The sequence below is a fragment of the Vulpes vulpes genome, chromosome 5 (genome assembly GCF_048418805.1).
Source record: "Vulpes vulpes isolate BD-2025 chromosome 5, VulVul3, whole genome shotgun sequence".
In the NCBI taxonomy this organism is placed as follows: domain Eukaryota; kingdom Metazoa; phylum Chordata; class Mammalia; order Carnivora; family Canidae; genus Vulpes; species Vulpes vulpes.
Genome location: NC_132784.1, coordinates 134,000,844 through 134,013,826, shown reverse-complemented (window position 1 = coordinate 134,013,826; position 12,983 = coordinate 134,000,844). Strand labels below are relative to the sequence as shown.

The 12,983-nt window shown below is 44.7% G+C and overlaps 1 protein-coding gene across 2 annotated transcripts in view; it reads right to left on the bottom strand.

The window, feature by feature from the left end:
* Nucleotides 1–7,327: 7,327 nt before the first annotated feature.
* Nucleotides 7,328–12,983, bottom strand: part of STK17A (serine/threonine kinase 17a) — a 37,525-nt gene continuing 31,869 nt past the window's right edge. The window contains exons 4-8 of one of the 2 annotated variants that reach the window (XM_072760070.1): nt 12,633–12,759; nt 9,784–9,832; nt 9,518–9,697; nt 8,831–8,946; nt 8,296–8,731 (exon numbers count right to left, since the gene is read on the bottom strand). In XM_072760070.1, coding sequence (XP_072616171.1) covers nt 8,622–8,731; nt 8,831–8,946; nt 9,518–9,697; nt 9,784–9,832; nt 12,633–12,759 — 582 coding nt within the window. In that variant the 3' untranslated portion in view covers nt 8,296–8,621. Of the gene's footprint in view, nt 8,947–9,517; nt 9,698–9,783; nt 9,833–12,632; nt 12,760–12,983 lie in introns of both variants that reach the window. The other variant, XM_072760069.1, reaches the window with a different exon arrangement.

Here is a 12,983-nt window from a genome sequence, read left to right as displayed (position 1 = left end):
AGAAGCAGGCTCCATGCAGGGAGCCCGACGTGGGGACTCGATCCCGGGTCTCCAGGATCAGGCCCTGGACTGAAGGTGGCACTAAACTGCTGAGCCACCTGCGCTGCCCCACACTGTATCCACTCTTATTTAACATTGTGTTATATCCAGTGTATTAGGCAAAAAATAAAGGAAAAAAGCAAGGGTACTAAGAATTAGAGTAAAACAGTTGCTGTTTATATAGATGATATGATTATGTATCTGTAAAACCCAAAGGAATCTGGAAAACTACAAAGTATTTAGTGGAGGATATAAGATTAATATATAGAAAGAATCTTCTTCACATATACAAATAGTAACCAGTTGGAAGAAATAATGGAGAGCAGTCCCTCTTTATAGTAATAAAAACCAAATTATTTAGGAAAACACTTAGCAAGCAACCTGCAAAAACTAATATGAGAAGTGCTAAAACAGTACTGACAGATACAGAAGTAGAAGTGTACAAATGGAAAGATGGACCACATTTATGGGCAGCATGGGTCTTCATCAGAAAGATGCCAGTTCTCCCAGAGCTAAATTTAATGTGATACCCAAAAAAGTGTCATTAGGGATTTTTCTAAATTGCATAAGCTAATTAGTTATAAGCTTATTTGGAAGAATAAGCAAAGGTAGCCAGGGAATCCCTGCAAACAAGTGCAAGGAGGGAGGGCTAGTATTGCCAGACATGAAAACATATTTATTAATGAAATAATGCGGTCCCAACATGAAGAGCCGCTGCCAAGTCATAGGACAGAGGATCCAGAAGTATGACCAGGTGCTCATGGAAACCTGGTTGTGATAAAGGCAGCATCTACGTCAGGCGAGGGAGCAGAAGGCATCAGAAAAATGTTGGAAATCAGGAAAAGGATATATATATATGTAAAAGGATAAAATCCCATCCATTGCTCACCATACAAATTCCAAAAAGGTGGAAGATCTAAATGTAAAAATGAAACTATCTAAATACTAGCAAAAACATAGGTGATTCTTAGAACCTGGAAGTACAGAAACTTCCAATGGTGAGTCACCATCTACAAGTGATAAGGGGAATTAATCCACTTGACTCTATAAAAGCCAATTTCTGCATGTCTAGAAATAACAAAAAGCAAATAATACACTGGGGGAAATATTTACAATTTTTAAAAAGAGCAGGGGTTGGGGAGGGGCAGAGGGAGACAGAGAATCTTGAGCAGACTCCCCGGCAAGCAAGGAACCCGGAGTGGGGTTCCATCTCACCATCCACGTGACCTGAGCAGAAACCAAGGGTTGGACACTCACCTGACAGGCTCCCACGTGCCCCAGCATTTATAATTTAAATCGCAGAAGTTGATATCCTTAATTTGTAAAGAGCAAAAGTAGAGAAAAACAGTAACCCAGTAGCAAAAGATACTAATGAATTCATAGAAAAAAAATGCAGTTGAATTTTAAACATATGTATATAAAAAGGCTCAACCTCATTCTTAAAAAGGATGCAAATTAAAACTAAAGATACCATTTTTCTTCAAGCAAATTGGCAATAATCCCTAAATTTGAGAACCTACATTCTTGTAAGTCTGTGAGGAAACAGGCTCTCTTAAAATGCTTTTGGGAACACCCTGTACAACTTCTACAGAGGGGAATTCGACAATATCTAGAAAAAGGTTGGGGTGTCTGAGTGGCTCAGTGGGTTAAGCATCTGCCTTGGGCTCAGGTCATGACCACAGGGTCATGATGGAGCCCCGGTGCGGGCTCTCAGCTTGGTGAGAAGCCTGCTTCTCCCTCTCTGCCTGCCACCCTGACTGCTCTCTCTGTCAAATAAGTAAATAAATAAAATCTTAAAAAAAAAATCTAGAAAAATATTATGTACCTTTACCACTTGACCCCCCAATCCTATGTCTGAGACTGTAGGCTAAAAAGCAGCTGTCAAAAATACAAAATGCCATTAACATACTGTTATTTACTGAATACTATTTGTAACAGCAAAAAACTGGAGATGACTCAAATATAACCAAAATATCCATCAACAGACTTTGAGACTTTTGATACTTTCACATAACTGAGTGTGTGTGTGTATATATATATATATGAATGCATATTGTAAATGCGTGTGTTTATGTGTATACTAGCTTCTGCTTTCAAAAAGGAACAATGGAAAAATAACCACCTTGTTCTCCAACAAATGGCAAGGGGATATAGGTAGGGACAAGGATGGACACTATACACTATACTTACCTGAATGTACTTTTTTTTTTTTAAGATTTGTTTATTCATGAGAGACACAAAGACAGAGACACAGGCAGAGGGAGAAGCAGGCTCCATGCAGGGAGCCCGACGTGGGTCTCGAATGGGTCTCCAGGATCACGCCCTGGGCTGAAGGCAACGCTAAGCTGCTGAGCCACCCAAGCTGCCCAATGTACCTTTTTTTGTGTGTCGTTTTGACTTTGAAACCATGCTGTTTTGTTTTTACATAATTTAAAAGTGAAATTAAGTCACAAGGGAAAAAAAATCTTTAAAATATATTTTTAAATACTGAAACAAATGAACCTATAGTGAAGAAATACTTCAAGTGACTTGAAGACAATTCTGACTCAGCATCCTTGATGGGATGTATCCTAATGGCAAAAAAGAAACCCCAAGAAATCTTAACATTACATTCAGTGGGTTAGTGTAGCACATATGCATACATCAATTTATTCACACACACACACACACACACACACACATTTCCTCCTACACATCTGTAACTTCCATCTCCTACAGAGACTGGGCTCTCATTATCATAAAAGTTGACATTTTCAAAAATTCACAAAAATAGAGAAAATGGTAAAGTAAACCCCCATGTGCTCATCAACCAATAACATTAAACAATTACAATTTTGTCATCTAGATTCATTGATGTGTGGAGTATTTGAAAGCAAATCTCAAGCATCAAAAATAAAATTTATGTGAAAAAAACAATTTGTGGCTTTCTCTGGGGTCAGAGCAGGAGCAGGAAATGGACTAGAGGGGAGCTGAAGGGAATCTTCCCGGGTGATGGAAATGATCACGATTTCATAGAATATGGATTACAGGAGTCCAAGCATGTGTAAAAATACAGGGAGTTGTACACTTTAAGATTTGTGTATCTGTGTACCTTTACAAATACAAAAAATAAAAAATGAAACCTTCTAGTTAGGATTTTTTTTCCCTTTTGTTTTTAAAGTTAGCAATTCTGGATGCCTGGGTGGCTCAGTTGGTTAAGCATCTACCTTCAGCTCAGGTCATGATCCTGGGGTCCTGGAATCAAGCCCCACGTCTGGGCCCCCTGCTCAGTGGGGAGTCGGCTTTGCCCTTTCCCTCTGCCTCTCCACTTTAAAGATAAAAATCTTTAAAAAAAAGGTGGGGGGATGCCTGGGTGGCTCAGTGGTAAACATCCACCTTTGGCTCAGGGTGTGATCCCGGAGTCCCGGGATTGAGTCCTGCATCGGGCTCCCTGCATGGAACTGCTTCTCCCTCTGCCTGTGTCTCTGCCTCTCTCCGTGTCTTTCATGAATAAATAAATCTTAAAAAAATAACAAATTTAAATAAATAGCAATTCTGGAACTCCCTTTTCTATGTTCTAGACTTTAGCAAATTAGTAAATATATCTAGGATAATGAGAGCAGACAACAAAAGCCAAGGAAAGCCAGCTCTCTCAAGCCAAAGGACCAGAAAAGGCAGCCTATAAAGGCAAAGAACTTTTAGACGGTAGTTGCCCAATTCAAGCCCAACCCCCTGGAAACGCCATGGTCCTCGGTGCCACCCCGTAAGTAGAGGCCAAGTGGAGAGCTTAGATTTCCTCCCTTGCTTGGCTGTAATGCAGTCTCCCCAACCCAGTCGCCTATTGTGATGGCACAGAAGATGTAGTGGGGAGCTGTGGCTTTCACCCCAGCCTGATGGTGTGCCACCCCCCAACCCCTGCCCCGTGGTGTCAGCGGAGGCCACATGGGGAGCCTACATCTGCCCCCCTCCAGCAGGTATCAGCCCTTCCACCCCCGTGGTATCAGTGGAGCCCATGTTCTCCAGGAGGATGCAGTGATGAGGTGGGTACCCTGCCCCCCTCCCCCCACCGCCTGTGTCAAAGGAGGCTGAGTCCTGAGCCTGAACCTCCACGTCCACCTGGTGATACGCCTACCCCCACTTGGCCCAGCTGTGTGTGCCACAGAAGGCCTGCTAAAACACGAGATTAAATAAGATCCAGAGTCTCCTCCAAATGTCCATATACAAAAAGTCACACTTCTGTACCACGAACCAGGAAAATCTCAACCTGAATGAGAAAAGGCGATCAACAAATAGCAACATGGAGAGGACACAGATGTTGGAATTACCTGCAAGGATATTAAAGCAGCCATAAAAAATATTTTTAAAATCTTCCAAGAAAAATTATCAATATGCTTGAAACATTAAAAAAAAAAGTCTCTGCAAAGAATTAAAAGAAATGGAAATTTGAGAACCGAAAAGTAAAAAATCTCACTGGATGGGCTGAACAGCAGTGTGGAGAGGAAAAGGGAAAGAATTAGGGACTCAAAAATAAAATGGAAATGGCCCCATATGAATAGAAACAACAGCAGACTCTGCACAGGGAGCCCGATGCGGGACTCGATCCCAGGACCCTGGGGTCACGCCCGGGGCCGAAGGCAGACGCTCAACCACTGAGCCCCCCCAGGGGTCCCTCCCCATTGAATTATTTTGCTATTCTCATCTCAAGTCATTTTCCCTCTGCCTGTGTCCCTGCCTCTGCGTCTCATGAATAAATAAAATCTTAAAAAATAGTAATTCAGTGGTGCTAGAACTGAATATTCGTATGGAAGGCAGAGAGGCTTGACCCCCACCTCACACTTCCCTGCTCCACGCACACACGCGAACGGTGACTCAAGTGGATCGTGGACCTGAACGTAAAAGGCAAAACTTAAGATTAAAAAAAAGAAAAGGTAACATCTTCATGAGCGGGGTAGGGAAGGGCTTCTTAAACGTCAGTATTAGCCATAAAGCAAAAACTGATAAATCGGACTTCATCAAAACCCAAACCACCCTCTCCTCTAGAGGTACTTTGGAAACAACAGGTAACCAAGCACTTGTCCGACACAGGACGTTTGCCAGGAACAGGTACAGGCCGATCGCGAGCCGCCGTGCGGGACGGAGGAGAAGGCAGGACAAGGCAGGACTCAGCCAGCACAGGAGGCCGCGGCCTCCTCAGACCCGGGGACGTGGCAGCGCGCACCGCGGGCCGGGCCGGGCCGCCTCCGTGGCTCCTCGATGGCTCCTCGATGGCTCCGGGATCACCGCCGGCCGGGGTGGGACAGGGTGGGACAGGGTGGGGCCGGTCGGCGGTTTCTCACAAGCCCCCTCCACGCGCACCTCGCCTGTGACCCGGCGTCCCACCCCCCGAGCCCGACAGGACGATGTGTCCACAAACCCTTGGGCCACAGCGCCTCAGGCGGCCGCACCCCTAGTACCCCTAATACTCCGAGCCTCAGCACAGGGGCTACAGCAGGACACACACGCGCCCGCAACCCAAAGGCGCCCACTACCCACGGGGCCCGGGGCCCCAGGGCTGAGGAGCCTTGGAAACCTGGCGCGGGGGGAGCCAGATGCCACAGGGCCCCTCCTCGGGAAGGTGCGGGCAGGCCAGGCCGCGGCACACGGCAGCACTGAGGCAGCACTAAGGCCCACCCCCACCCGGGCAGGTTTAGGTCGCCGCAGCTCCCCGTTTGCAAATCATATCCCCGCCTCCATGACAAAGCAAGAGTTGGAGGAGAGGGCCCCTGAGGTCAAGATGAAGGTTCTTAATCTAGCTTTTAAATTCTGCAACTAATTGAAGTTCCTGGGTGGTAAATGACCTTGAACGATTTTGACGATTTTTAGTTTCATCAATGCAACTTAAATTCCTACAAGTGTGTGTGAGCTTAAAATATATTTTGGGTTAGTTTCTTAATATCTTTCCCCCTTCATCATCGATGAGGGGATCCATCTTGCTTTAGGACTCATGGACTGAGCTATACGCCCCCCCCCTCCCCCCCCGGGGCTTTACTAGGGCCCTAATTCACCTCCTGCCCAGTATTCTCTAAGCAACCTTCATGACTTTTACTCTATTAAATTTTCTTCCAAACCGAGGCCAGCTGTAAAAGTTTTAGGAGTTTGTGGTATCTCTTACTTAGCATCTGACCTTCTTCTCTAAACCACAAGAGTGTGGTGTTCTCTCCTACTTTTCATGTGAAAACAAAACATTAAAACATAATTTCCCAAATGACTGAAACCACTTACACATTTTGCCTATTTCATAAATTTCTCATCAAGCTAAAATATGACAATGTTGAATTTTGTTACTATCAAAACTGGACTCATAAAAGTCTATGAGCAAATTCAATAATACTGTTTTGTTCTTTGTAAACTTTTTAAAAGAAAAAATTAACATAAAAAATGAAAAAAAATGAGGTAAGGAATAGAGCTCGTTGGTAAGTCATTAATGGAAGATTTTATTTGGTTCAATTTTGTGAAGGCTTTTCATGCTCTATTTATATCACATAAGCCAAAACGTGTCAGTCCACTTTTACACTTTTACAAGTGCTCCTAAGAAAGCACCGGAGGACTCTAAATTCAAGGCATAAAAGCAACTAAAGATAAGCAGCGTGCTGCAAACAGCAAAGTGGCCGGCTAGAAGAAAACGGGTCTTATCTTTTTTTTTCCTAATAAATAGAGCAACCATCTTAAATGTATATATTTTGAATGTAACACAAAAAGACTTGGAAAAAATCTAAATGCCATCTAGAGGATTCGATTTTAAAACTAGACAAATCTATCCAGTGTAAAAAAGTCTCGCTCAGCAGTGGGTTTCTCACCTCCTTCCTATTTCTGTCAGAGAGATCTTTACAAAACTGTGCCAACACTTCCATTTTACCTCTTCTGAGCCTTACCTGAGACTTAACATGTAGTAGTCACGGGTTTTCACAGAAAACCCTGCCATTGGGCCAGAATTTCCTCTTCCTCCTTGTCTAGAAATGCTAGTTTCCAAGAAACTGTAAAACTGCAGGCAATTTAGTGAAAAAACAGTGCAACGTGTGGCGTCTGAACACCTGCAGGGCAGGGCTGGTGCCATTACGGGCCGACGCCCAGCACCGCACAGCCTTTGGAACGGTCGAGACTGGCCCTGGAGAACTCAGGCCAGGGAAAGAGCGTCGTGTGACACCCGAAGAGCAGACTGTGAAGGGCTGGGCCTGAGCCGCTGAGGACGCAGCACAGCACACTGCACACTCGGGGCCGACCCACTGCTTCACGAGAGCCTAATGAAAGGTAAATAAGACCACTACTCAGATTTTTTTGTGTAAGAACGATATTTAGTTGCTTTAAGTTACACAGCATACACTTTTCCATTTCCGTTTTTTTCACAGGAATTTACCGTTCACTGTGGGGCCTACGTACAATTGAAATGTTCAATCTTCATCAAACTAAATTCTGTTGAGCATATTCTTGTAAGTCTTCTGGGAACCGATGACAATGTATCCAATGTCAAATTTTTTAACAAAATAGAAGTCTATAAATATTTTGGCATTTTATAACAGTTACTAGTATAGCCGGAGGACTCATAAACTCCAAAGTAGTAGAGGCTCCATGGCTTAGGATGAATATGCCTCATCTCTTACCCCTCTCTCTGGGGGATTTTACTAACAAAAACAATAGAATAGCGTCTTTTCACTGACCAAAGCAACCACCGTGTTGATCAGATCACACTGACACTTGCAAGTGACCAAAATTAGGTGACAAGCATGTGAGGAGGTGGCAGGGGCACAGCCTCCTCAGAGAGAGCAGCCAAGGATGGCGTGGCGAGGGAAGGGCTGAGTAGTCAGCACGGGTTTCATGGTACGGGATTACTTAACCTGGACCTTAAAACCAGAAAAATCGGAGGTAAAAAATCAACACCACTCTTATTAGTGACACTGAATAAAAAAAAAAAAAAAAGCAAAAAAAAAAAAAAAAAAAAGCCAGGGCTCTTCGCTGATAGAGTTACAAGCATTAGGCAAAAAATAGACAACAGAAGTCAAATCAAGTCAATATGGAGCAGTAATAAAATGTAAAAATAAGACATCATCAAACTATAGTGGATGTTATTCTGGGACTCAAAATTTGGAAGATACCTAATTAAAAGCCTACCCCCCCCCCAAAAAAAAAATCCAAAGTGAAAAAGTATCAATTTTAGTAAAGATACCAACATACATATAGACAGATATATATACACATGAATAATGCAACAGATTTACAGAGATGTTAATTTGGCACTTCTTGGATTTTTAAAGAAAGTAAATACAGATATCTTTGCATAACAAATTTTCATTCTGGAGAAACAAGATTTAGAAATAAAAGGTTCAAACATCTCCCTTCTTAAAGATAACATTGACACAGATTAACTTTACCTGTTAAAACTCCCGGTTGGCAACTTTATAAATCTGTCTTGAGATCCCTAACTCCACAAGCATGACAAAGTTATTTCAGTTTCTATCAGTGATACCTGGTTTATCCACTTTTAGTACATGTACCATTTGGCCAGAAGTCCATAAATAATAATAATGTTTTCAATGTAGAAATCTGAAAGGTCTAAAGGGAAGTACTGCTCAGTAGATAAATTCTCCTGGAATTTCTTGTAGCAAAGGTTCTTCAAATTTAAATCGTTTGGAAATGGCCTTTTGCTCCATTTTCTCTTTTTCAGACTGTCTGCATTGTCCTAAAGTATATGAAGTAAATACAATTAACTCCTCTGTTACAACTGATTCCTCGGTTTCTGGTTTCTGAGTATCTGAATTAATTTCAGGCACAGAATCACCTTCTTGGAGTGCATTGGCTTCTGCTAATGCCCCTTTCACCTTGAACGAAGGATCCTGAATACTGCTCTCCGTCAACCACGGGTGTTTTAGACATTCTTCAGCTGTGGCTCGATCTCTGTGATTAGGAGACACATTTCACACTTAGGACAAGATAGTTTAAAACTTCAATTATAAATTAAAGCATACTGGGGGCGCCTGCCTGGCTCTGTGGGTGGAGCGTGTCACCTCAGGGTTGGGAGTCTGAGTTCTACGCTGGGTGGAGAGATTACTTACAATCTTAAAACTAAATAAATTAGAGCATAAGGTATATTTATTGTATTATATTTGGGGAGGTACCAAGAGTTGACAAGACTCTCCTGGTGATTCCTGAATCAGACTGGAAGTTCTGGCATTTGTGTGCAAATGCCATTCCTACAATGTTGAAAAAACATTGTAAGATAATCTCTGAAGAGCCCTTTTGGGAGACCAAGCGGATAGACAATATCTGTTATGCTGAGAGGCAGCTCACATTTCCTAGAAATATTTTCATTTTTTACATTTTCTTTCAACATTTATAATAATAAGCTCAAGGTTTCATCTAGTGTAATGTCGATATTTTCCTGCCTATTTGGTGTTTCAGTTCAACCTGCTTTTGTCCAGAGAAGATCACTCAAAAATGGACAAGGATCAATATTAACTATACTTACTCAGGTTTCTTAACTAAAAGTGTCTTGATGAAGTCAATAGCTGACTCGGACACAACATCAAATTCTTCCTCAGAATAACTTAAACTCATCTGAGAGATGTTTAGGAAGGTTTCTTGTTTATTATCACCTAAGAAAGGTGATATTCCTGTGAGCATGACATATGTTAACACTCCAATGCTCCTAAATCAGAATGAAAATGGAGGAAAAATTAGTATCATATTCATTTCTTGAAACTAATTTGATCAAATTTTTTATAAATAACTTACCACATATCCGTCGCCATGCTGATAGGATCATAACTAAGAATTTCAGGAGCTAGTATCAGAAACAGAAGAACACATTTAGCCATGTGAAAAAAAAAGTCCCTAATTTGCTCTTTAATATAAAATTTGTTTAAATACTTGTCAGAAACTCTAAGACACCATCAAGATTTGGGCTAACATGAAATAAATTAACATTATATAAAGTAACATGAATTACTGTAAAGTCCAACTAGTTGTAATTAATTTGTGTATTTTTCACACCAGCACCCTCCATGGTTGGGTCTTAATATTTTTAAAATATCTAAATGCCTAAGTACTGTAATAGGAACCGACCAGTCTGACACCTTCCTCTTCCCGTACCCTCTATGACCAAGCTCATACCCAACAGATTCTTGCTTTTAAATCGTTCTCAATGCCATCCGTGACCCTTCGTCCCTACCGCCCGCACCCAAGGCCCTGGCACTTTCCCCTCCACTCATTCCACCTCCCTGATCCGTTCTCCGTGCTGCAGCCAGAGGGGGCTCTCAAAATGCCCACCCACTGACAAAAAGTCAGTCAAGAAGGTTAAAGGAAAAACTGAGCATTCTCAGAGGACATGCACCATACAGAAGGACAACAACGGTGCCTCTGTAGAGTCCTGAAACAGTAGGCTTTGATGACATTGTGTGACATTTATGTGCTGTCACACGTAAAGCAATACAGACACTCTCAAACGTGCAAGGACTCAGGAGAAATTCATGAAAATCTGCCTTGAAAGAAGAACGTACTCATTAATACAATCGACTCAACCAAAAGATGATTTTTTTTTTTTTTAAGGACGTGACTAGGAAGACAGGGAATCAAGTACTGAATCCATTTAAAACCAGATCAAAGACTAAACAACTGAGATAATTACAGTTAAAACAAACAAAAAGAATGAAGATGTTCTAATCCTAGGAAAAAACAAAACCCTCAAGTCACATGCTCACTGTTGGCTGGGGACAAGCCCCGTCCCCCGGTATGAGGGAGGAAGAACAGGCTGGGAGAAAACGTTAGGTAGGCTAATTTCTGATATTGCGCCGTGAAACAGAGGTCGTGAGTCTTATTTTAAAGTTTTTAAAGAAACTATTAGGAAATTTAGAATGCAGCGCACAGCATCCAAACTACTGGAGGGGAAAAGTGAAATACGAAGGGGTCAAAGGCAGTGGGAGGTGGGGGCAGGAGGCAACAGCAGCTCCCTTTCCTGCGTTTGTTACATGCAGACCACCGAGCGCCGGCAGGCAGTACTGTTACAGCCCCGCTTTAGGGACAGAGGACGGGAGGGGTCAGGACCGGCACGGAGGCAGGTGGCCCGGGCAGGTGACCTGGGAAGACAAGCGCTCGGCCCCGACAGTGCGGCCACAGACAGGAGAGGCTCCGGTTTTTCTATGTACTTCGGAGTTACCTTTAGTTTTCTTGGAGCGGGTATTACTTTTATCATAGAGATAATTCTGGTTTTTTTTTGGGGGGGGGGGGCTCTTGGGAGAAAACGCAGAATTGGCCCAAAGGACAGAAAGCAGGACAAAAGCCTGACACCATCCTTGGGCTCAGCGGGTACCACAGGGCCCTCCGCCTCGGCGTCCCAGGCCGAGCGCGCTCTGGGCCCCGGAGGACCGGGGTGCTTTCCGGGGAGCCCTCCTCAGTCCCACCTAGTGGTGCCGACACCCCCGGGACTAAGCGCCGTGGCCCTGGGAGCGCGCCCGCACTGGGGAGTGGTGAGCCCGCCCGTGCCGGCTCCCGTCGGGCACCCGAGGGCCGGCCGCAGAGCTCTGGGCTCCGTCCCGGTGCTCCTACTGCCAAACGGCTTTGTCTCCCTCCGGCTCGCCGGGCCTCCCGGCCTCGTGTCGTCTGGGATGGGCTTTCCCTTGCAAGCCACGGCCCGCCACCCCTGCTCCTCGAGGCCCTGCGCCCACGCGTGTCTACAAGGAGGCCTGGGCGGCCCGGGCCCGGGGAACGCAGGGGCCTGTCTGAGCCTCAGGCAAACGCCCTTCCCTTCGGGCCCAGGCCACAGCCTCCTCTGTCCCGTGGCTGCTGCCACCCGCCACCGAAGCCGTCCTCCTCCCCGCCCCCCGGACGGCGCCCCGCTGCTTCTGTGACCCTCCCGCAGCTCCACCTCGGGCCTCAGCATCACGAGGAGCTGCTCCGTCTCTGAAGTGTTCAAATGTCCACGCTGTAAAGGTCCCGACCTTCCATCCCCTCCTGCCCTGCTCTGCGTACAGATACCGCTTCTTTTACCCTCATTCGCACCACGAATCCTTCTGCGCCCTATTTTACCTCCCGGTCTATCAAAAAGTCACAGTTTACTTATTCCTGCACCTACACCTACAAGCCACGACTCCCCACTTCAGCTGCTCTGCTGCGAGCACCTTCCAGGCTTAACTCCTTTCTCTGCCAGAAGCCCTCCACCTGCGTCTGACCGAAAGCAGGTCCTCCCCTCCGTGTCACGCACCTACGGGATCATGGGCTGGCCACTACCTTGACACTGCTTGCTATGAGCTGGAGGTTCCTTAGCGGCCCTTACCTGTTAAATATCCCCCTACCTCTGGACAACTTGATATCTTACACATTTTTATGAAGAAAATCCTCTTTTATTCCTTTTAGCGGCAATCCCTTCAAATTCTCTTAGCCTTTCAGGAAGGGGATCACCAATTTGGTACCTTCCTCTTTAGGGTTTACCATTTTTAAATTTTTAAACAAAAGAAGGAGTCTCCGATGGTGGGATCTGAGCATGGCAGGTGGCTGGCCCCACTATGAATCACGCCGCACAGAGTCCCCTAACGAAGATGACGTCTGACCCCAAACACAGAACATAAGCCCCTCTTAGGAGTACCTACCTACATATTCCGGAGTACCCATAATTTCTCGGAGCTCTTCACTGTTCTTCATTATTCGTGAAAGACCAAAATCGACTATCTTTATGTCACCCAGTGGAGATTCACTGGTCAGCAGAATGTTCTGAGGCTAAAAAAAATAACAGGGAAAGAACAAGTGTCCATAAAACACGCACACTTCACCTGTGACACAGAGACTGACAAACTGAACAGTAAGCAGTCACTGACTAAACAGTATTTTTACAGGGACGCCTGGGTGGCCCAGTAGTTGAGCGTCTGCCTTTGGCTCAGGGTGTGACCCCAGGGTCCTGGGATTGAGTCCTGCATCGGGCTCCCTGCATGGAGCCTGTTTCT